Source organism: Oryzias latipes, chromosome 5, assembly GCF_002234675.1.
Source record: "Oryzias latipes chromosome 5, ASM223467v1".
In the NCBI taxonomy this organism is placed as follows: domain Eukaryota; kingdom Metazoa; phylum Chordata; class Actinopteri; order Beloniformes; family Adrianichthyidae; genus Oryzias; species Oryzias latipes.
Window position 1 is genome coordinate 30,150,590 of NC_019863.2, and position 24,036 is coordinate 30,174,625.

A 24,036-nucleotide genomic window follows, 5' to 3' on the forward strand; every position below is an offset into this window, starting at 1 on the left:
CTAATCACCCAGAAATGCTTTTATTCAAACACGTTCACTCATTTAAACTGTTTATAATAGCATTTATAATTATTATTTTGACTAATTATTGTTGTAGTTTACTTTATAAAAAGTATTTTTTTGCGTTTTTATAACGACAACAATTGTTTTTTGATGCATTTATTGATATTTCAAATGTTTCAGGCTTTCAATGCCAAGAGGTTAGGCTGTATTGTCTTTTAGGAGGTCCACAGTTAAATTCGACCTGCTGTTTATTTGTTTATCATTTTATTTTTGTTTCATAATAAATTATGTTTGAGGGAAATTCTCCGAAACTCAGTTAGAGTGCACTGACGTCCTCTAGTGGGGATAAATATTATTTCCAAAAAAATTTTTCACAGACATAAAAACAGCACTTTAAATTTCAGTAAGCAAAACACGTGCACATGCTTTTTTATTTGTTGTAAAAGTTGCATATTTTAAGTATAAAATTTAATGTGTAAAAACCACAGTAGTCTGTGTAGTAGTCTCACAGTACCTACTGTTTAAAGTCTATACTAAAAGTGAGGCAGTTCACTTGAAAGTTTACTTTTAAAATACTTTCTGTATATTGTAGACTTAGAGAGAAGAAGTATTACTATACGTCCCAAAGGCCCTACATGGACATCGCCTATGGTATACGTGCCATACTTATACTCAAGTGTGCTTGATAAAATAAACTTCAAATGTACTACTTTTTACTATAAGGGTTTGGCTGATTCTTTATTTACCTTCCACTGGGAACATTTGCAGCACTGCAGACACGTCAAAGCTACATGGTTAAAAAAAATTATAAATGATATGACCTATTATGATTTATAAAATATAAAGAAAAAATTATTTTGCCTGTGCAAAGCAATCTTATGGTTATTTACATTTATCTCTCAAGAAATCTCACAGATGTTTTTATGAACATTCAGCCAATAATGGAATTAGCACAAAGTTGCAACAAATATTAAAAGCTACATAAATGCAATAAAATGACTAAAAACACTCATTCACAGATTTAATTTAATTTAACTCATTCGAGAAACACACGAGTTTTTTTTTTTTTACTCATTCTAACATACTTCTGATGTTTGTAAAATAATAGAAACAAATCTTGAGCTTTTAGGGCGGGGCTTTTTTTCCCTCCAGCCTTATGATTGGCTGTTATCCGCGCAGGCGCAGTGCAGAAGGAAGATGGACGCGATGCGAGTCTGAGAAGCAAATCCTGCCCGAAAGGTAAGTTTTATGTTTGGACGGTGTCGACAGTCAAACTCACCAAATACTTGTTTTTCCCTCTTAAGTGGCGGTTAGATGACAATTTGAGGAGATTAAAAAGTGAGACAGGTGACAGTCTGGGGAGATGTTAAAATAGTTAAACTCACTTTGATTCCACTAAGTTTTTGTAGTACGTGAAATTAAAATTCTCAGTCCGTGACGTCGCGTTTTTATCAAACACTAGTAGCGTTTCCACTAGAAAACTGCTGTTTTTATTTATTAAGCTTTTGGGGGGGGAAAAGGAAAAACTTGTAAAATATTTTACAGTTGATTTATTTAGTCGACCAGAATAAGAAACCATCGCGGAAGCTGCTTTGAATAAAAAAAAATACAAATAGTGTTTACTTTTAGAAAATGATGTATTTATTATTTGTGTTTGTTGTCAGAATAATAGTTCCCGTATATATTCAGGTATACTATTTATTTAACTGTGATGGACCAATAATGATGATCAGTCTGATAACTTTCCAGAACAGTTCTTATCTTTTTACAAACAATTCTCAATTCTCCACCTAAAAGTAAATTTATGTTAATAATATCTGTCGGTTCAAATGAAAAATAACTTTTATTTATGTTGTTATGTCAATATATTTAATAATAATTGTGTTTTTGTCATGTAAATAAAAGTTCCATGTTGTTTAATGTCAACACACTCAATGATAGAAACAGAGCAGGAAGGTCAATATTGTGTTTTTTGTTGTGTTTTACTTCCCTCTGTCTCACATTTCTCTGTCTAAACAAACACAAATAACTGCTTATAACACTGAAAAATGCCTACAATGTCATCATAGTTTGGTATTACAGCTTTATATAATGTTTTTTTTAAGTTAAGTTTCTGTTCACGTACGCAGACTGGTGAAAGAAGGAAGCATTTTGTGAAAGTTTTTCTCGTTTAATAAATACACGTTGACGACACACACAAAAAAACAACGGCTGTTGTAATTTTCGTGAGGGAAATGGGACCCCCCCTTTATGTGGTTCATTGAAGCTCCTCTTCCTTATGTTTTCACCTAAAGTTCCACTCCAATGAAAATGTTGCATTTATCTGATGATGAAGGACACAGATAAAAAAAAAAAAGTTTAAAATTGCAATTGCAGTTTGAAAAAGGTTGTAGATGTGACATAGAAGGTGCTATGGCTCCGCCCCCATTCTGATGCATCCACTTCTAGACGACGCGCGTGGCTCCAAACTGTACGGCGGGTTAGCTCCCACATTGTTCACCATTTTTGTTTCGCCGGTAATGTTGGGCTGCAGGTGTGAGGGGCTGTAAGCTAGCGGGCGAGCGTGTGAACAGATGGGTGATGGGGAGGCGAGCGGCTTGTCAACAGTCCCACCCCCACGGCTCAGAGGCGAAATATTACTGCCGATTCAGAAACGGTGTCCTAAAAAAAACGATGAAAACGGCATCATCCTAATTAAAGGACCACTGGGAACGCTTTCAAAATACATCAAAAGATGAATTTGGATTATTGTCAACACACTAAAGTGGAAGCCGGGGGTAAAACATCACTTTTATAAACCTTTAACAAAGAAAGGAGAGAGTCTGGATTGAGATCCTCCTCAGTGTCTCACCGGCTCGTTGGCCAATCACATCGTCTGTGGGGATGACAACATTTAGCCCGAAGGTTTCGAAAGGTTTTCAGCTTTGGTTTCAGACAAACACAACAAGAGTGATGACAAACATTTGTGACAACCCCGTGGAATTAATCCCTGGAAGTTCGCCTGGATTTTTAAACAATTTTTTCCCCTCGTTTGGACCTTGTTTTGGATTTATACACTTTTATTTTGTTTCTAAATGTTATAAAACATAAAAACTGTTTGATCTCAATGTTGGTGTGTATAAAAACAACAATATTTAATTCTCGGAATTGAGTTTTTTGAACATGTCTAGTATAATCAACATATATCAGTAAAAAAAGAAGCTGAGGGTTGTACTTAAATGGTGGATAGTAAACATTATCACAAAAACAGATTAAAGGTAAATAAATAGAGCACATTGTAAAGTAAAAAAATGGGTTTTAAAAGGAGCTTCTAAGGTTGCTCCTTTCAAAAGAAAAGATGGAAACTGGCGAACTGTGCATAGCAAGCACCCTATTATCCTATATTTTACAGCAAGCAGCTTTCAAACAGTATTTTTTTCCTCGTTTTTTTCTATCTTTAGCTGAAAAATGTCCTGAATGGTACGCTCCAGGCTTCCATTTGTTGTGTGGAAACCTGAACAATCCTGACAAAGTGGTTTGCTAGACAGAAACGGGCACATGTGAAAGGAAACACCCAGAAGTCGCTGCTCTTTTGTGGCCTTTATAGGAGGAGCTGCAGGAGGAGAAAAATAAATGGATAGCTTGTTTTTTTACGTATAATTTAGTGTGTTTAGTGTGTTTAACCCGTTGACATTAATGACTTTTTTGTTTTTGCTGACACTTACCGTTGTGTGATGAGTGCAAACGTCCAAACTCTTTGAGCTGATGCTGATTGATCTGATGCTGGCTGTAACCCCGTTAGAAGCTTTCTGCTTCTGTCTTCTCCTGGTCAGAGGAGAAATGTGGCCGTGACCAGAAACCGGGCGCCACATACATCCGAGTTCACGCCAGGCGCGTTTGAACAGCCCCTCAGAAACTGCTGGTGTGGCTGTCGTGTGCAGTGGAAGAGAGGACGCATGAATCCAGTTCAGCGGCGGGGCGTGTGAATATACCAGGACTCTGCCGGATTATCCGCCGGCTCAGAGCTGCCATTCGTGATGAAGACGATGAAGAGGAAGGTTGATTCTAACCAGGCAGATAGAGGGGAGCTGTGTAGATTTGAGTCAGAGGGGCCGAGTGCACAAAACCGAGCCTGATCTCCACAGGCAGATATGGGGCGCAGCAGTCTGCAGACGCAGGCCCGTTTGGGGCTTGAGCTCCTATCTTTGGGCACATCTTCACGTTTGAGGTGATGGCTGAGGGGAGGTCGGGGCAGCAAAACCTGGTCGGGAGGGGGCGTGTCCCATCCCACCCTTCTCTCTGGGTAAGACATGGAGCCTGTCGGGGAACTGCTTTGAATTTTCTTTTTCATAAAACTTGATCTGGTGGGAAAAATGCAGCAATTTAAGGACAATTTTAGAATTTCAGATTCTGTATGATTTCTCCTTCTGGTAGCAGAAGACGTATTTGTTCTTTGCAGCCTCATTTGTTTTTTCTTTTGATGGCTCTTGCAGCAGGTTGAGTCAGCGTCTGCTCCACCTCCTGAACTTTTTCCTACAATCACAGCAATGGGAGCAGAAAATGACGACATGTCGTTTCTTTTGTCTCACGCTGGTGTGGATTCTGACTTAACTCCTGACCTTTATTCCCCTTTAGTCATGATGAAGATCTCCGACCAAAGGTCGGGAGGGTTTTACTACCAAATAAAAGCAAATCCAGCTGCGTAATCCAACTGAATGAGACCTGCTTTGTTTGAAAGAAAAAAGGAAAATGTAGAGATGGGGAGTTCCTCACCAGTCCTCCTTTCTGTTTCCAGTCCCAAACCATGAATATCGTGGGCCAGCTGGCAGAGACCGTGTTCGTGACGGTGAAGGAGCTGTACCGCGGCCTCAACCCGGCCACCCTCACCGGGGGCATCGACGTGATCGTGGTGCGGCAGCCCGACGGCTCCTTCCAGTGCTCCCCCTTCCACGTCCGCTTTGGGAAGCTGGGCGTGCTGCGCTCCAAGGAGAAAATCGTCAGTTTTCCTGCTCCTGATGTCTCAAAGCTGCCCTCCTTGGTCATCTTTGGAACTAATGTTGTCATTTCAGGTGGACATTGAGATAAATGGAGAAGCGGTGGATCTGCACATGAAGCTTGGAGATAATGGAGAAGCTTTTTTTGTCGAGGAAAACCCAAATATGGAGGTGGGAGGAGTAAGGACGGGGGCTCTTGTTTTACTTTTATTTTATCAAATTATTTTGTTTCTTCTTTCGCCGCAGGTCCCAGCCTATTTATGCACCTCCCCGATTCCGCTCGAGCTCCCCGAAGAGGCGGAGGAGGCCGCCGAAGGGACGCCCGCCATCGGGTCTGGTGCTCGCAAAAAGAAACGGCGGCGCAAGCGCGTGCGCTCGGAGAACCACCTGAGAGAGGAGGTCAGCACCTCGTCCGAGGAGAGAGAAGCGGATCCACGGGACAGTCCTGCGTCCGAGGAGATGTCCACGCCGCTGCCGCTCAGGTGACTCCAGGAAAAGGCCTCTTTCTTCTGATCTATTAGTGTTTTCCAACCAGTGGTCAGGTGTGCCGTGGGAACTTACCCATTTTCACTGATCTAAAAATATTTCCCACCTCCAGGATGTCAGCTCTGTGTTCATCCAAACAGGCCCTGATAAAACACTGAGTAGTTAGGAATATGAAAGATCATAAAATACTTTTTTCTTTGTTTTTATCTGATTCTATTAAAGACATTTTGATAAGAATGACGGTACCGCGATTTAGCCGCAGCTCTGTGTCCGGAAAAGTCCCGCCCCTTCAACTGTCTCTGCCAATCATTCTTGGAGGCTTAATCACACGTCATCAGTCTGACCAATCAGAAGTGGTTACAGTCTTCACGTCCTTGTTCCAATTTAGCTCATAAGGTCTCTCAGTTCCAACAAAAATACCAGCTAAAGCTTGTGTTTAGCGGTGTAGCTTTCTGCGGGATCTGGTGTCAGACCGTGGAACAAGTGAACAAAACAATGAAGCTCAGAGTAGAGAGTCTGTCTGCCATCAGCGACAGTTTTCACACTACATCTCCCATGATGCATTGGGTTAAAGTGACAGCATCTCTGCACTACAATGAGTCTTCCCTGTTAAACGTCTTGAAACCACAACAAACACATCAACCAGTTTTTATATCTTCTGGATGAACTCAGAGGTCAACATTTTAGTTCTCCTTTAAGGTTTGAGTTTATCAACAACCAAACATCCCAGAGTTTGGTCCAAGTCATCTTTCTAACTGAAACACTTTTCTAATAACGTCTGGATTATTTTAGATGTTAAATTTAAGAAGAAGTAATAACAACATTTAAGAAACAGGATTAAGGTGAAGTGGACAACAGACACAATTAAACTAAATAAACTTAACAAATAAAACTTAATCTTTGATTAAGGCAAAAGAAAAACTAATAAAACTTCAACATGATCACTTTTTGTGTAGCTACAGAAAACATAAATATAATGTGAGTTTTTTTGTGTTAAATTTGAACAAACATATTGTGATCATATAATTGTTCAGAAATTACAGTTGCCTTTGCACCATCATTGAAATAAAAAAAAATCACTATTTAGAAAGAATATATTTGTTTTTTGTGAGGTAACATAATTTTGATAAACTGAAGGGAAAAACAACTACCAGGGAAAAATGTCAAATAATTTAGCTGAAAATTATTACTGAAAACTAACTTAACTTTTATTACATCTTTTAGAAAGAACAGCTGCAACTTCTAGTGTTTTCTGCCACAATTATCACAAAAATGCCCGTAATATTGCAGAGGGACTGTACATCAATACAGACTATAGAGTTTCTCCTTTTTTAATTTTTGCTTGTGTGCCGCCAGAGTTTTGTCAAGGATAAAGTGTGCCTTGGCTCAAAAAAGGTTAATAAATGCTGATCTATGAGACATGCGAGGACTCTACATGACAGAACTGAAAGCATCATCTGAAGGCTCACAGACCGACTCCCGGTGCTCAGATTAGATTTGTCTCTGAATGATTTTGTAGCTCGGACCTTTAGGTCGTCAACCTTTAGCACTTGATCGAACCTTTAGAGTGATTGTGTGTGTTTGTTTTTATCTTTGTTTGTTTTGTCTGATTCGCTCATGAAAAGATACTTATGTGGATGTTTCAGTAAATCCATTTACTACTCGCTGTCTGAGGAGCCCGGTGAGGAGCTGGGAGCTGCTCAGACCAGAGAGGCGGGCCAACATCCAGAGCTGTCACCTTCAGGCAGGTAAAAAAAAACAACAGTTGTGTTAAATCTTTAAGAAGATACACAAACAGATGTTTCTTTAACGGGCGGTTCTCCTCCCTTCGCAGCGTTTTCTGCAGTCAACCAGCATCTCCGAGGAGCGACTCTGATCGTCTAGAAAGCCAGGATTCATCCGGGCTTCAGATGCAGTGGAACTGGGGAAGCTTCCCCACGGTAAAAACACAAACAAAGCCCCACACTCATGGATGCCTTGCGCTCTGTCCCAGAGCTTTTGGGAGCAGATTCAAAGTCCCACTTTACTTCTCTGCACTTCATGTGAACTTTAAGGTCCCATTCCGGTCTGGTCTTTAATGATGATTGAGCCGTTTTTAGGCAAAATGGAAAAAGTAGTGCATTAGAAATTCGTTTATGAGTTGTTGGTGCGGAGGAACCTGCCCCCAACTTCACAAATAGGATCTTTCTCAAAAGCCATTTTTCAGCTGCTCCTGATTCACAACAATTTGAATAAAAAGAAAAACTCTGAACTGCAAATTTGAGCTCAATTTTCCTAATATATAGATTTTCCATCATCAGAAAAATGCCATAAGGACACACTAAAAACACCAAAAACACTATTTTATTTGGAGTGGGCCTTAAAAAACTGTTTTTTGATCGTTTGTTTCCTCACAGGATTTGAGGATTGATTTTTTTTGGGGGGCTTTTTTTTTTTTTTTTTAGATTTTTGATCCAGAAATGGATTTCTATGAAACCAAAAAGTATATATTTCTTTCAAATGAATTTCAATGTTTTTTTACTTTTAGCTTTTGTTTAATGTTTTTCCTTTTAAAACACCAAATTTTCATCAGTTTGATGATCATCTGACCGGGAAACAGAAATTCTGATCCACACATCTGCTCCTTTTCCCAGCTTTGTCAGCCTGAAAAGACCTCAGCAGAGCTCTCCTGCTCTCATTTCCGCACCATCGAGAGACAAGACTCCTTCGACCTGGACTGTGAGCCTGCGATCTGCCGCGGGACGGCCGCCAGTGTGACCGTGGTTAAACCGCAGCCCAGGATGAGCACCGCCGCTGCAGAAGGCCGCTCCGTGCCAGCTGCAGCCTCGCCCCCTCAGAGGAACCCTCACGTTGGCCACTCTATCTCAAATGAGCTCTTCGTGTCCTGCAGCACGTCAGCCGATACAGATAATATACTTCAAGTCACACAAAACGCGGAGCAACAACAGGAAGACAGGGAGCCAGCCAGCAATATTACTGGTTACTGCAGCACAGGAAGCACTGAGACTGCTGAGTGTGGAAGGGATGTGCACCATGAGACCAACGCAACCGATGCAAAAGACCATCTCACTCAAGAGAGCGGTGGCTGCGTGGTCCAGGAAAGGTCAGACCCTCAGGAGGAGGTTCTCCTGTCCGAGCAGAGCCATGGAGGTGCTGTGGAGCAGGGAGGAGGAATCGATCCCTGTGCTGAAGGAGGAAGGGAAGCCAGTTTACCCAGAGCGTTGGACGAATCGCTTACTGACAGACGTGCCCCCAAAACGGACTCGAAAGACGGCGGGGTCAGCTTTACGCCTGAGAGGAACACCCTCCCCTCTGAAGCGTGCTACAGAGAGGAGCAGCAGGACAGGAGGAAAGGTGGGAATTTTTTCCTCTCTGGCTTTGCTCGTTCAAAATTAGGAAATGTGGCAGTGGGCCACATCTGTGGGTTTTTTGGTTGCAGCTAAGAGGAATCATCATCTGGGACCAACAGACATTTACCTGGACGATCTGACCTCACTTGACCCTGAGGTGGCTGCACGGTATTTCCCCAAAAGGTGAGATGTCCCTGGATTACGATTCCGCTCTCATCTTACCTTTGGTTTTTAACGTCTCTGTTGTTCCCGCAGCGACACAGAGGCGGCGTGTCTACAGGGGGCGGAGCCCAGCTCCTGCTCCGGCAGCCACACGCCGCAGTCGGTGGGCAGTGGAGCGATGGACAGCGGAACCGAGTACCTGTCCGATTCCGCCTGCTACAGCACGGACGTCAGCATGTCTCTCTGCGGACGAGTGGGCGACACCAGCCAGATTACCACAGGTGACTGCCCTGACGATCGCCGGGCCGCGTCAGTCGTGACGGAAGAGGCGGAGTAACGCTTTCTATTTGTCGTTCCTCTAGAGAAGTTCAAGGAACACCTGGTGACGTACCAGGACTTCGCCAGTAATCCAGGCATTATAGAAGATCCCAGTCTAGTTATCTGTGTAAACTCCAAGTAAGAATAAAATGTCCTTCAGTGAGGTGTTCATGGATCACAGCATCTGCTCTGCTCAGGGTCTGACTCCGCCTTTCCACAGTTATTACAACTGGGCCGTGGCGGCACCAATGATCCTCTCCATGACCGCCTTCCAGAAGAACCTGCCAAAGGTACCTTTTTCAAGAGCAAAGTGGACCATCAAAGTCCTAAAATAACATTATTTTTAAAATATGTTAAGAAAAAAACCTGCATATATGCAGAAAAACATCAAGAAGCTAAAAATATTTGTTTAAATTTACAGAAACTGTCCATTTTGTTTAGGTTTTCACCCAAAGGGCTGATTTTTTTTTTTTCCACTAAAGTAGTTGCTGGGCTGTTTTTTTTATTTTTTCAGGAGAAAAAAAACAGATAAACATTTAAAAATGTGCATGTTTCTACAGAGTGCCATTGAGCGGCTGGTGAAGGATAAGATGCCAAAGAAGTCCGGACGTTGGTGGCTGTCGTGGAGGCGCAGAGACATGGCCGACAGTCAGGTATCTGCTCAAAGACTGCCGGGCGGTGCGGTGCGGTGGGAAAACACGCTCGGACACGCTCCGCTCCCGCGAGGGTGCGGCTTTGCACACTTTGCTTTAATGACAGATAATACCAAAAGTGAAGCCTGTTCTCGATGCCGCTTCTTTAGCAGGAACAGTCCAAGGAGGAGCAGGAGGAGCCGTTGGCGGGAGCCGCCTCCCCGGTTAGGTGAGTGACGTTGATGGGGGAGGGATTCTGCCGTTGTGTCAGAACGATCGCACCAATTGACACAAATGCAACCAATTCCCGCCATTGTTCTCAGCAGTGCAACTTCGTTCAATCACCCGCAACTTTGGCCAATGGCTGTCATTTTTTAAGCCAATCTATCTGTGTAACCCAGGGGTCTGCAGGCTGAGGCTCCGGAGCCACATGTGGCTGTTTTATCCTTCCATTGTGGTTCTAAATAAATCATAGCTCTTTTGGTTAAAGATGCACTCCAATGAGAAAAGTGCTCTTTGTGTTTCCAACATTATCTTGTAGCCTTTTTCTCATAATGGAGGACATAAATATTAAAATTGTTTTTCTGAGTATTTCTTTATTCAAATGGAGAGCAGATAAAAAGAAGCAGTTTGACAAGTTTGTTGTTAAACTGCAATCTGTAAATCACCACAAGCTCTCTGCTGTGCTCCGTTCAGACCCGTGAACGTATTTGTTTTCCTCGTCTGAGCTGGAATCTGGATCTAAACTGTATGGATGGATAACTTTGATATTTGTGATGTAAGGTTGGGGGTGTGAGGGGTTATAAGCTAGCGGGACAGCGTGCATACAAGGGGATGTCGGGAAGCAGGGGCGGACTTACTCCCGCGCCAACAATCCCGCCCATAACTCAGAGGTGCAAATCTGACGAACTACTGCCACTCTGCAGAAGTGATTTAGATTTTGGCTAAAAAAGGCATCATCACGACGAAAAGATCACTGGGAACGCATTAACAAAAGATCAAAAGATGATCGACTTTAAGTTTTAAACTGAGGTGATATTAGCGATTTAACTGCTGACATTACACTAAATCAAGAGGCATTGAGATGTAGGGGTGTGACGATAACCGCATCACCGCGGTGATGACCTCATCACCGCATTACCGCACTTACACACACTTGTGCGGTTTCAGAAACACACACATCCTCATTCTACAACAGAAGTTTCTGTCTCGCGAGGAAATACGACAAATTTACTGCGTTTTAATTATTAATCTCCATTGTATTCATTTCCATTACAAGCTGCGTGCGCCGGAGGATTTTGTGTAGAGGGGGGGTTATTACTGTTCTCCTTCACTCTGTAACACCAAACACGAACACGCACTGTTAGATTTCCATGAATATCACTACATGTTTTGTTTGGGAACTATTTTATGCAGCGCAATGTTACGTGTCTGTATAAATAAAGGCGGAGCCTCCTGCCCCGCGTTCTTCATGGGTGTCAGGCTTCATGGCTACCAGAAAGGTGACAAAGTGTCTGCAGTCTGTGTATTACTGGGCAATACATAATATTCTGAGAAAATGTCTGTACAAGAGAGCACAGGCGAAACTCGTGTGCAGCTAGAGAGCAGAAGAATCAACACGCACCCCCAACACACTTGTGTGCGCTCCTTCCTCCTAGTCCTACGCACACACACAGTCATTTTACAACACCTATATGGTTAGTTCTTTAGTTAGATAGGTAGTAGTTAGTTGTTACTGTTACTTATTAATAAAGAATACTGCGTTGTAATTGTATTTATTTCCGATGTGACCGCCGGGAGAGTTTGTGGTGGTTTGTGTGGTTAACCGCGACAACGCCCCTGCTGGTTCTTTACCGCGGTGTTCAAAAATCCCACACCGTCACAGCTCTACTGAAATCTTTCCTCAAAATGCACAGATGTCAGACTAAACTAAACCAAATGATACTAAAAGGTTAGATCTGCTGTCAGAGGTGTTCAAAGACCCTCCAATCATCTTTCCCAGTCCCCAGTGATCTTTTCGTTATGGATATGCCTTTATCCTTTATGGACCGAGGGGTCCACGACCTTGGGGGCGGGTCACCAGCCTGCCCCGTACAGGTTTGCCTATTTTTCACCCGCAAAAAGTCACTAAGGCTTTAGTCCCGTCTCCTGAACAGGACACCTGGTTACAGGCAGCAAGTCCCAGCTGTGGAGCTCTGTGTCTTGTTTTTGTTTTTTTCCAAATGCATTTTTTCACCTTTTTATAAATGTTATATTTTCATTTTCAAATAAGGCAAAATCACAGACAAGCAAAACAAACCGTCCTGGTGCTCTTTGGACCATTACAGAACAGAATAAAAAAAAGAAAAGAAAAGTGAATAAATAATTGCCAGTTACATTATATTCAATATGTATTTACAGGCCATCCAAATAGGGCATAAAGAAAAGAAAGAAAAAAACACAAAGTTTCCTTTTGGACACATTGAACAAAAGACAAACACTTGATTTCCCCATCTTTACTTTTTTTTTTTGAATGAATGGGGAAAAAAAAGAGACAAAAATCCAGTCTCAATACAAAGCTAAATAACTGTAACTTTCTGAAAGTGATTTAAAAATGGTGTCAATAGTTTATTGTGAACATTAACCGTCTGAGGTGGTCCAGTCATGGAGAATTCTTTTCCATTTGGATGAGAGATAACATGTCAGTGAGCCACAAAAGTAGGGAGAAGCTGTAGATTTCTACTTTCACAAGCTCTGTGTGTTTTTTTGGTCGTTCCCTCAGAGCCACGCTGGACGACATTGACAGCGATGAAGCGGCAGGACTCGGCCGGAAGGCCACCCTTCCGTCCAGCCTCTCCTCAGACACCCTCGCCGCCGCGCAGTCGGTCAGCCAAGTGTATCGCAAATCCCTTCGCCTGACCTCCCAGCAGATAGTAAGAAAGCAGCCGCTCACACACCATTCTACAGAGAATGATTGTCGGAGTGAAAACTCTCCTGTCCGACCACCAGGAGCGTCTGAACCTGCGCCAAGGAGCCAATAAAGTGGTGTTCAGCGTGACCACCCAATACCAGGGCACCTGTCGCTGCGAGGCCGCCATCTACCTGTGGAAGTGGGACGATCGCGTCGTTATATCAGACATTGATGGCACCATCACCAAGTAAAACAAAGACTTCTGCAACGCCGCAGCTCTCCAAATGAAACGTTTCTTTATTTCAATGGCATGTCGGTTTTTTCAGGTCCGACGCTTTGGGTCATATTCTACCCCAGTTTGGAAAAGACTGGACCCATAAAGGGATCGCCAAACTCTACCACAAAATACACCAGTACGTAGCGTTCAGCCGTCACGCTAACGTACCGCATGTGCACAAACAGACGCAGGACTTTCTCTCTCTCCTGCAGAAACGGCTACAAGTTCTTGTACTGCTCGGCGAGGGCGATTGGCATGGCGGCCATCACCAAGGACTACCTGCAGTGGGTCAACGACAAAGGAACCGTCCTCCCCAAAGGGCCCGTTCTGCTGGCCCCCAGCAGCCTCTTCTCAGCCCTACACAGGTGAATATTCCCCCACAGAAAAAGATCAGGGGGGGGGGGTTACTGACAAACGTCGAAATTCATTTTTTTTTTTCAAAATTGCGTTTATTTGTTTTTTTACTGAATGGGAAAGTGAACATATAACATCAGACTCAGTTCAGATGTCCTAAGTCTTATATTATCGCTAATGTTTATCAAACAAGGAAACATCAGCAATAACAAAATAAAACGTAGGAGCCCGTGCTTTATTTATTATTAACGTTATAATTCGTACTTATGACCAACAAAGGAAAATAATCCTCTGAGTCACTTTAGATCAATTCATTCTGTCAGTCAAACAAATACCAAAAGATAATCCTCATATGATTTAGTTACAGATCTATAGTTATTTATTTAGCCTCTTTTGTTGTAATTTGATCTTTTACTGAATTTAAATGAAAATATTCAACCAAAATGAGTCTTTTTACAGCAAATATTAGGTTGAAAATGATTGTGATGAAGAACAGATGAATTAATTCCAGCTCTAGCTGTAAGGCTTTAGTTTATTTTAGGAATCTGTGCCACACAAGGTAAATTACGAACCTCTGCAGCTTTTACTGCCGACGGCGGGAACGATTGACCCGCTGGAAATCTGCACCTCTGGGTGGAGAATCTTCCTCAGAGGAGGAGCCCCCGTTTCCTGCAAATACTTTACACTTCCTATAATACAGTGTGGACTCACTAAAGGTTTAGTACTTTCTGAAGTAACTGCACTTTTGTTTTGTACTAAACAGACTTTTGCCTCCTAAGTTTATGACTTTCATCTCGTAGATGTTTAACTCTTAATTATTTAAATAATGGCTTTTTTTCCTCATAATTTTACAATTTTATTCTCATAAAATTTGGACTTTATTCTCAACTTTACTGTGAGGGTGTTTTTGTTTTTGGTATTTTTGTTGTGAGGGTGTTTTTTTGGGGGGGATTCTGTTTGTAGAGTTTCCTCAAAGGCCAAAACACAAAGACGTTTCCGTGCACAGCGCTTGTGAAAAATATTCAAGATACATTTTGGCATTTAGTCTGAACCACTGCGAGAGAGAAACGGATCAGATAAAAACTGCAAACCCTTCCATCAAGGAGCATCCAGAAGTATTGATTAGAAAAAGCATTTAAGTAAAATGAATATTTGTTTTTCCTTTTCATTTGTAGCTTCCATAAAAGGTCTGTTTATTTTGTATTTTAATACATTTATTTTCTGGAAAGAAAATGACCATAGAATCTTTTTGCAAATGTTTTTTTCTTTTTCATTTGGGAAATAATTTCCCCTCAGATCATCTCTCCACCTGCTTTTTTTTCCTACCATGTCTGATCACTTGTCTGCCATTTTTAAAGAAGTAATTCTTATAAGAGACGCATGGAAAAGAGTCCTTGGTTCTCCAACCGTATGTTGGATTTATAATCTGTGCAGGGAGGTGATTGAGAAAAAACCCGAGGTGTTTAAGGTTGCCTGCCTAAACGACATCAGAGACCTTTTCAACCCCGGCAGACGGCCGTTCTATGCGGCCTTTGGCAACAGAACTAACGTGAGTGATGCTGCACTCACACGTGCGCCGATATCTGCGTTTCCGATTCTTTAATGGTCAAAGTTAGGTCGTTGTTTCAGGATGCATGGGATAAATAAAGTATTCTGATTCTGCAGGATGCTTATGCTTACAAGAAGGTAGGAGTGCCTGAAACCCGGATATTTACCGTCAACCCCAAAGGAGAGCTGACCCAGGAGATGACTAAAGGCAACAAGTCCTCGTAAGTTCAAATCATGGACTGTATAGAGAACTGGAGTGAGTGACGGCATCCGTGGAGGACGGCTTACTTCTAAAAATGAAGTCGATGCAGTCGCCATTGTTTTTTTTGGTGACGCACACCTCGCCGTGTTGGAGGCAGACGACATCAGTAAGCAGCGATTAGTCCGAGTGTCATCGTTTCAGTGGCGACCACTCCCACCAAACATTACTGACGTTGGGGGAGGCCAGCAGGCACCACGTACTTTTACTGACGCCGGGTTTACAGCAGTCTGTCAAGAGGAGCCAGTTTAGCTCGTGCTGGTTTGCGGCGCCTTCCGTCCGTGAAACTCGGGTTCGACTCCAGGCTGCTCCCTGTTCCCTTCTCTACCTCTGCCGGTTCCAAGCCCGGTTAGAGAAGGTTGCGTCAGGAAGGGCATCCGGCGTAAAACATTGCCAAATTTACCATGCGACTTGTTCGCTGTGGCGACCCCTGATGGGAGAAGCCGAAAGTGGAAGGGTTTACAGCAGTCTGTCTGCGGCGCGCTGCATGGGGAGTCCGTCTCATGACTGACAGTTTACATAGTCGACTGTGTTTCCCCCTCCCCCCTGGCTCCCAGAGGAGGGGTTTGTCCCATGTGTGGAGTAGTTCTGGTGGAGAAGTAAGGCCTCCCCTTACTTAAGACTTTTGTGTTACAAATGATGTCATGTTTTTGCACTTCCAAAATTAAACCCCGCCCATGGTGAAAATGGACGAACGTGTTATACGCAGTGTCAACATGCGTTACTGCGTGGGCACGTTACCTTAAATCTAACATGACAGTTTTATACATTTTTATTTTGAAGCCCAGACCTGTTGTCCAGTTCTCTGTCATCAGACTGAAAATGGAACTCCAGCATAAAGGTTGCGTTACGTTGTGGCGACACGGACGTCACGACAGAGGCGATGTAAACATTTCCATTGATTATTAATCGCTCTATTGAGGCATCTGATTGGCCAGTTTAAAACTTGAATAACTTAAACTACAGGGAAAAAAAAGATTATCAAGAAAATGTAAAATAAAAAGTTATAGCAGAAATGTTTATTCTGACAAATAGAATAACTGAGTAGCAGCTGCTTATTTCCCTATAGAAGTCTATGGGGGTTTGGCTTCTTGGAGCCACTTCCTGTTTAGAATGCCAGGGGGGAGGAGTCACTCAGTCCACTTCTCATATACAGTCCATGATTTAAATAGTAGTTTAAAACCAGTAAAGGCGGTGATGACATTCTAAGACATTTCCCACAAAAACCTTTTCTTTTGTCTGGAAGGAATGTCAGTCTTCTGAGGTTTGGGTTTTGGTTTCATTGCAGGTACACTCACCTGAGCGAGTTGGTGGAGCATTTCTTCCCCACGCTGTCTGCCTGCAGCAGCACCTCCTCTGTTCTGGACTGTCCCGAGTTCAGCAGCTTCTCCTACTGGAAGGAGCCGCTGCCAGAACTGGAGCTGGACGCGCTGCTCTGAGCTCAGTCAAAACGTTTAAGTTCTCCAATATTTCCCAGCATGCCTTTGGGGCACGGTTCGTGCCCTGGTCACGAGCCACCAAACGAAGCGGAAAACCGAGTGCTGAGTCGCAGAGAAATCCAAAGTCATGAACTTGCTTATGGAAAAGTACAATATTTTAGAAATGTTGCCAGCTTTATGAAAAAGATTTTATGTCTTCTGAGAACCGTTTCAGAACCGAGGAAAACAAAGACGGAGCGAGGCTTTGTAGGGATGTTGCGGTGTCTTATCAAAAAACACCTTTTTCTGCTGACGTAAATGATTTTAAACCGTTTGAGATACTACTTTGATCATTGCTGGTTATGAAAGGTTTGATGGGTGATTGTTGTCAAACTGCGTTTCACTCAGTGAATGAAAATAAGAAGTTACTAAAATAATGTCTTTTTAGCTGGATTTTTATCATTTCAGAGCTTTAGAAAACCTTTTCTGTTTTTCTTAACTAGAAAGGAAATTCCCATTTACTTGACTGAGTGTGTGATCTTACCTCTGAGTTTGTTTATATGGTTCAAATGTTTTTTTATAAATCTATATGTGAGTTTTTCAATCAATCGAAAGCACATAAATATAAATTATTTGTAACATTCTTGTGGCTTTTGCCCTTTTTCTTTTTCAGTAAAAACAAGTCCGTGTTGGTTTAGACCAGGGGTCTGCAACCCTGAGGCTCCGGAGCCACACGTAGCACTTTGAAACCCTCCGATGCGGCTCTTTGGCTTTAAAAACTGTTTGTTTTGGTTAATAACGTTTTAGGATTTATGTTTACATCGTCAGATAACTTTAGACCTCATCTTTTGCTGCACAACAGTTGCCGTTCAGAGGCAAAGTTCTTAAAAAAACAAACAAAAAAAGCTTTTATCTTCTGCTTTTAAAGTCAAGAAGTTAATTGTTGCTTATTGAAAAATAAAGTTTATAAATCAGTTATTGTAAATATTTAACAGCTACATTTAAACAGATGGTTTACTGCTGAGTTCTGTCTGTGAGAAACTGGACCAAATGTCTGTTCTTGTGTGAAAGTTTACTGATCGCCGTTTAGACCTGGGCTGGCAGCCTTTTATGCTGAAAGAGCCATTGCGACCAGTTTTTTATTTACCAGGAAGAGCCACAAAGTCCACCTTTACTGTTTAAAAAATATGCTTTATGTTTGTGTGGCCATTACGACATTCATTTATAAAATGTAGCTTTTATAATATTTACAAAAAACCTAAAATAAAAGTTTAGTTTCTTTCTATATATTAAAATTTGAACTTCTTTTGACAGCAACACACACAAGTTCCTTTCAAAATAAAATACATCCTGTCTCAAATAAGATCTTCCTGCTGTAGCAGATTTATTTTTTAATTAATATCAAAGAAAGACAAACATGAAATATTGGTATTACTATGACTTTGGTTGTGATAAGGTGTAAATCAAATTTTCAAAAAATATCTACCTGTTTACGATGCCAGATGAACCAGATGAACCACTCTGACACTACATTAAACAGTTAAGTGACTTAATCAGTTCATCGATTTAGATAGATAGATAGATAGATGGATGACTTTATTAATCCCGCAATGGGGAAATTTCATTTATCTGTGGCAGCAACACGACATTCAGAAATAATCTATATAATATAACATCAATAAAGGACATCACAAATTACATTTATATTAGACAATTAAAAATATTACTAAAATTATTATGAAAATTATTATCAAAAATGAGATTCTTATTAAATAAAGAAATAAATATTAAATAAATACAGCTGCAAAAGTGTAAAAAACATGCGGTCTGCAAAACATGTAAACAAAACATGTAAACATTTATATTCCTACGATCCAATCAGATCGATCCATTCGAGGCAAGTTGTCAATCGAATCGATCTACACCATCACGTGTTTCAACATGAATTGAATCGATTTTATCAATATTGGAAAACACCATTTTGATTGAGACATGGTAGGTTTATTTTACTACAGTGTAAAAACAACCAATCACTGCAAAAACTGATCATCATCATTCCAGTCCACTTGATGTTCCTTTTGGATGTGGAAAAACAACAGTGGGCTGAACTTCAGGAAACTAAAATGCGAATGTATTTGACATTTATTATTGTTTACTTGTTTGTTTGGACACATTTAATTTACAAGAGAATCCAAAGAATCTGGAAAACTTCAGCTGTACTGTTCAGTACCAGCTTTAAGTTTACCAATTTAAGTTTTGGATAAAGATGTCCTGGATCTATTTGAAGGCAGTGAATCCAGTGGATCCGGGATCTTGTGGCCCCACCTTCCGTATTTTCTACCTCACAAATAAGCTCTTTTTCCCTGCTCCTGATTCACAACAAATAATAAAGAATAAAGAAATACTCTAAAATGCAACGTTAAGTTTAATTTTGCGACGACAACATGTTAAAAACACCAATAATAAACTCAATTTTCATCGGAGTGGGTCTTTCATTTGTCATTTTATTGGTGTTTTGTCAAACTGGAGAATAAAATCTTTAAGAAAAGGACAAATAGATGGAAGCTAGAATAAGTTGCTTTGCTGTCAGTATTGCAACATAATCCCTGTAATCTGACATATCTCCATTTTCATTACAAACTACACACCCTGTATTGCCACATGGATTTCTGCTTCGTGAGTTTATGCTCTGCTAAATCGTGAGGAACACAAAGAAGTTCGCTTTTCGGCCCAGACGCACGTGGAGCTGCTGTGGTTCATCTGTGGCCTGGATGGATGCGTCGGTGTTTTATGACAGGGCAAAGGTTTGTGCGACAGGGCAGGCGGATGTTTGCGCTCATCAGGAGCAGGAAGACCGAACGCCCGCAGCTGGTGGGTAAGTCTGCGCACTTTCCTGCTGCTTTTGGCGTTAAAAAAAGATCACTTTTTGTTACCCAAGACTGTCTAGAAACCGCGCCTTTTCACCAATTAATTACAGGAAAGTAACTATCCGAGAATGTGTGCGCAAACTAGTTCACATCAGGTCGATGTCTGCGCAGTGTACACGCAGATGCTTTCACTCGAAATGGAAACTTAAAAACGGACGCGCAGAGGCAAGAAGAGGTTCGGATTGGCACTGGTTTGGTGGCTTTTGTTTCCAACACGAACTCCAACCGATTCGGTTTCTACTTTTCCTCCAAAACCTCAGCGTGGCCTCTGTGCTCGTCAGAAATGTTGGTTTTCTTTTCTTTGCGCTCAAACAAGCTGACATTTTTTCTACAACAACAAGAAACACAGGTGTTCCAACCATTATTTGTAAAAGAGAAATGGACTGAGCAAAACTATATAATAGAACTGGACTGAGCGAGTGTGACGTCACCCATAGAAAATGCCATACTTCTGGTTCCAACCATCAACTGTATATGAGAACTGGACTGAGCAAGTAGGATGTAACCCATAGAAAATTCATACTTCTGGTTCCAACCATTAACTGTATATGAGAACTGGACTGAGCAACTGTGACGTCACCCATAGAAAATGCCATACTTCTGGTTCCAACCATCAATTGTATATGAGAACTGGACTGAGCAAGTAGGATGTAACCCATAGAAAATTTATACTTCTGGTTCCAACCATTAACTGTATATGAGAACTGGACTGAGCTAGTAGGATGTAACCCATAGAAAATTCATACTTCTGGTTCTAACCATCAACTGTATATGAGAACTGGACTGAGCAAGTGGGATGTCACCCATAGAAAATTTATACTTCTGGTTCTAACCATCAACTGTATATGAGAACTGGACTGAGCAACTGTGACGTCACCCATAGAAAATTCATACTTCTGGTTCCAACCATTAACTGCATAAGAGAACTGGACTGAGCAACTGTAACGTCACCCATAGAAAATCCATACTTCTGGTTCCAACCAATAACTGTATAAGAGAACTGGACTGTGTTATATTTATATTAAGGATCTCTGCCAAATAGCAGAATAGGCACTAAATTAAATTAATATGGATTTACTTCAACCAAAATCCTTAAAAACTAAATCTGTTTTGTGTGTTTTTAAGGATTCCTGCATCTTCCAGCATGTCTTTCAATGAAGATCACTCAGATGATTTGGCTTTGGAGCTAACATGTCCCATATGCTTACTGCTGTTCAACGAGCCTGTTTCTCTACCTTGTGGTCACATCTACTGCCTTGCCTGCCTTCAGGCCATGGGAGAAGGCATTGACCAGCACAGATGCCCTGAGTGTCAGGTTGAGTATCAAGAAACCGAGAGCCTTGGGAGAAACTTCAAGATGTCCAGCATCGTAGAAAGGTACAAAGCCTCGCTAGAGAAAACTGTGCATCCTCCAGACCCTCGTTCTGTGAAAGGTCTATCAGACACTGGGGATGATGGCAGCTTTCCAAAGCCAGGACAAGGTCAAGAAGATAACGGTGAAAAGGAGACACTGGATGGATTTGAAGTGGGATCTGAGCTCTGTTTAGATGAGAATGAAGACACCAAAGCCAACAATGAAATGAAAGCACCCAAGTTTAAACTGGCCTCTCAAGTCACAGAGTTGCACCTCAAGTTGGAGATGGCTGATGGTGTTTTGAAGAAAGAGAAGGAGCGGGAGTTGGAGGTGACCACAGCCAATTCCTACCTGAGGGAAACAGCAGCAAACCTGCTGGGACAAATAAAGGACTTGGTTCAGAGCTATGGGGATCAGGTGACGCAGATGGTTGAGGAAGAGCTGGCTCCAAGTGAGGCTGTGGTACACAGACGAGTCAGTCAAGCGACTGAGGTGACGAAGGAGCTGCGGCAGACTGTGCTCAGAGCAGAGTCCCTGCTGACTGAAGAGGACAAGACTGCCTTTAATGAAGAACTATGTAGTTTACAACCACACATTGTGGAGCTTCTGACAAAACCAGAGCAAGAAGATCAAGACTGTGCCGAGTCAAGAATCAACCCTGGACGGGCTTGTTCCAAGTTGGAGAACATGAACGATGAGCTGAGGAAAAGTCTGGCCAAGGTTCAGCGCTCCCTTCGCAACAGCCTTAACCCGTCAGAGGTGACGTTTGACCCTCAAACCGCCCACCCTAACCTCGTCCTCTCAGACGACTTGAAAACAGTGACTTTCAGTCCCACCAAGCAGCCCTACCCCTCCTGCCCTCAGAGGTTTACCAGCTTCTTCCAGGTTCTCAGCACTCAAAGCTTCTTTGGCGGTGAACACAGCTGGGAGGTGGAGCTTGAGGGCTCTCCATGGATCATCGGCGTGTGCTGCAGTGAGAAGCTGGCGCGCTGTGGTCTACCATCTGCCCTGGAGAGCAGCCGCAGCTCCTGGTGTCTGATGTGGTTCAATAACCTGCTGACGGCCTTTGAGCAAAGCCACAGCGTGCCCCTGAAGAAGACCACAGTGTCATGCCGGCTGGAGATCAAGCTGAGCTTCAAGACTCACCGGCTAAGCTTTTACAACATCAGCCCCACCACAGGAAAAGCACATATCTATACATTCAAAGCTAGACTGACTGAACCCGTGCATGTGGCCTACAGGTTGATGTCAGGGCATCCCAAAGCTCGAGTTACTATTTATTCATAGTCAGAACTGGCTGTACACGAAGAACCTTCAGGAATACTACAGAAATTATTTGCTAAGTAAAGATCCGCTCTTATAAAAATTGTGTTTTTGGTGTTTGTGACATGTTCTTGTAGCATTTTTCTGATGATTGAGGACATATATAAAAAAAATTGGCTTTAAATGGCATTTCAGAGTTTTTCTTTATTCATATTGTTGTGAATCAGGAATCCAATGCACTACTGGGCAGGGATCAGAGGACGGCTCTGCCCCAGTCTATACTAGCGTGTCCAAGACATGAGGCCCACGGTTGCCTGAAATGACTACAGAATTGATCATCAACCTCCTGCCTTGGGTGTCCTGGTGCCACATGTATTGAAAGACACCCTTTTGCTAAAACTTGGTGTTTGTTATGGACAAACTATGATGAGCACAAAAGTCCAAAAACAGAGAGGCCATTCCTCCCAATTATGCCCCTCCAGGTGCCACCGTTGTTGCCCATGTGGGCATTGAAGTCCCCCAGGAGGACAATAGAGTCCTCCATCGAGGCACCAATACCCCTCTGACAGACAACAGGAAGGCTGGGTACTCTGAACAGTGTTGGGCCGAAATCCCAGTCGGGGACAGAACATGACACCTGTCAACTGTGCTGGCGTGTCACAAGTGTCAGCAGCTAGTTTGTGACTGCTTTCAGAGCTTGCTGATGGTGGATGAGGGACACCTGTGTGAGAGGGCGTGGTTACACACAGAGCAGGGAGGTTGTTCTTTTTATGTAGGTAACCAATGTGAGGGGCAGAGAGGACTGTTGAGACCGGTGTGTGGAGTTCCTGATGCTTTGGTGTGGCCTGCGAGGCGGGAGTTTGTCGGGGCCAGAGGAATGGGCTGCACCCCTCCCAAAGTTAAATGTGCCAACTATACCCCATGATTTTATTAACAGCCTGTAGCTCAGTCGCCAGTGGACTTTATTTGGGTTTTAGAGATTTAATTTTATCCTTTTGCATGACTTTTTTGTACTTTTAAATCTATCTGTAGGTTTGGTTTGTTTTTATTGCATACATACCCCTTGTGCTATCCTAGGCACTTTAACATTGGGAGTGGGGTCATCTGGACCCCACAAGACAGTGCACTGAACATTTTTTCTTCAATAAATTGTGATATTCACTGGTGTCCATGGATTACATGAAATCTTCCACCTTTATCCACCTTTCTCATGGTAGGGATGGCACGTCAATGTAAGGGTGGGGTCATCTAGACCCCATAGGATAGCACGAGGGACACTGGTGGCTTGGAGTGCAGGCCTGCTTGTGTGAAGGACTTGAGTCTGCCACAAACGACAAAGTGGCGTCACATGGACAACCATTACCACCGTTCTCCTAAGTACTCCTGATGCGTTGGCGTCAAATGTGTTGTTTTATGTCGTCCTTGCTTTTTTGTTTTTTAATCTTTCCTGGTTTTAAATCTTTTTATTAAAACCTTTTAACTGCATAGGCTTCTTTTGCCTCTGAAGTGACAGGCAAACTCTCCAGCAGATCCCTAAAATGTTGGTAGTTCTGGGGCTTCACCCTCACCCCTCTGACGTAATCCCACACACCATGCTGCAGCCTTTCACCATGAGTAACTCCAAAATGGGAAAGAACTCAGGCTTTGTGTGGAGGGGATTCTGCTGAGGATCGTGTCCAGGCTCTGATGTGGCCCAATCATTCATGCTTTTAGTATTTGTGTATCTTTGAACAAATCTATTTTTGTATTTCAATCTATTTAATCTATCTTTGTGTCTATTTTAATAAAGATTTATGTTTTTAAATTACTTTTCTCATTTGCT

At 42.3% G+C, this 24,036-nt stretch overlaps 2 protein-coding genes across 3 annotated transcripts; both read left to right on the top strand.

The window, feature by feature from the left end:
- The first annotated feature begins 1,182 nt into the window (after positions 1–1,182).
- On the top strand, positions 1,183–17,641 carry LOC101174419 (phosphatidate phosphatase LPIN2). Its single transcript, XM_011475592.3, has 20 exons — positions 1,183–1,242; positions 4,778–4,978; positions 5,052–5,147; positions 5,223–5,458; positions 7,109–7,210; positions 7,297–7,402; positions 8,096–8,816; positions 8,902–8,995; positions 9,068–9,255; positions 9,337–9,430; positions 9,513–9,582; positions 9,853–9,945; positions 10,095–10,153; positions 12,686–12,836; positions 12,913–13,061; positions 13,141–13,227; positions 13,304–13,456; positions 14,880–14,994; positions 15,111–15,214; positions 16,541–17,641. The coding sequence occupies exons 2-20, from the start codon at positions 4,787–4,789 to the stop codon at positions 16,689–16,691; spliced, it is 2,961 nt and encodes a 986-aa protein (XP_011473894.1). The 5' UTR covers positions 1,183–1,242; positions 4,778–4,786; the 3' UTR covers positions 16,692–17,641.
- Positions 17,642–19,346: 1,705 nt separating this feature from the next.
- On the top strand, positions 19,347–22,317 carry LOC111946268 (zinc-binding protein A33-like). 2 transcript variants are annotated; one of them, XM_011475593.3, is made up of 2 exons: positions 19,347–19,545; positions 20,723–22,317. In XM_011475593.3, the coding sequence occupies exons 1-2, from the start codon at positions 19,442–19,444 to the stop codon at positions 22,236–22,238; spliced, it is 1,620 nt and encodes a 539-aa protein (XP_011473895.2). In that variant the 5' UTR covers positions 19,347–19,441; the 3' UTR covers positions 22,239–22,317. The 2 variants fall into 2 exon arrangements, with proteins under 2 accessions (XP_011473895.2, XP_011473896.1); XM_011475594.2 differs by having other exon boundaries at positions 19,481–19,541.
- Positions 22,318–24,036: the final 1,719 nt, after the last annotated feature.

Coding starts and splice junctions, on each gene's coding strand:
- LOC101174419 (XM_011475592.3), top strand. CDS start 4,787: ATGAATATCGTGGGCCAGCTGGCAGAGACCGTGTTCGTGACGGTGAAG. Junction 5,148..5,222: donor AGGAAAACCCAAATATGGAG/GTGGGAGGAGTA, acceptor CTTTCGCCGCAG/GTCCCAGCCTATTTATGCAC. Junction 9,256..9,336: donor CACCAGCCAGATTACCACAG/GTGACTGCCCTG, acceptor TCGTTCCTCTAG/AGAAGTTCAAGGAACACCTG.
- LOC111946268 (XM_011475593.3), top strand. CDS start 19,442: ATGGATGCGTCGGTGTTTTATGACAGGGCAAAGGTTTGTGCGACAGGG. Junction 19,546..20,722: donor CGAACGCCCGCAGCTGGTGG/GTAAGTCTGCGC, acceptor TGTGTTTTTAAG/GATTCCTGCATCTTCCAGCA.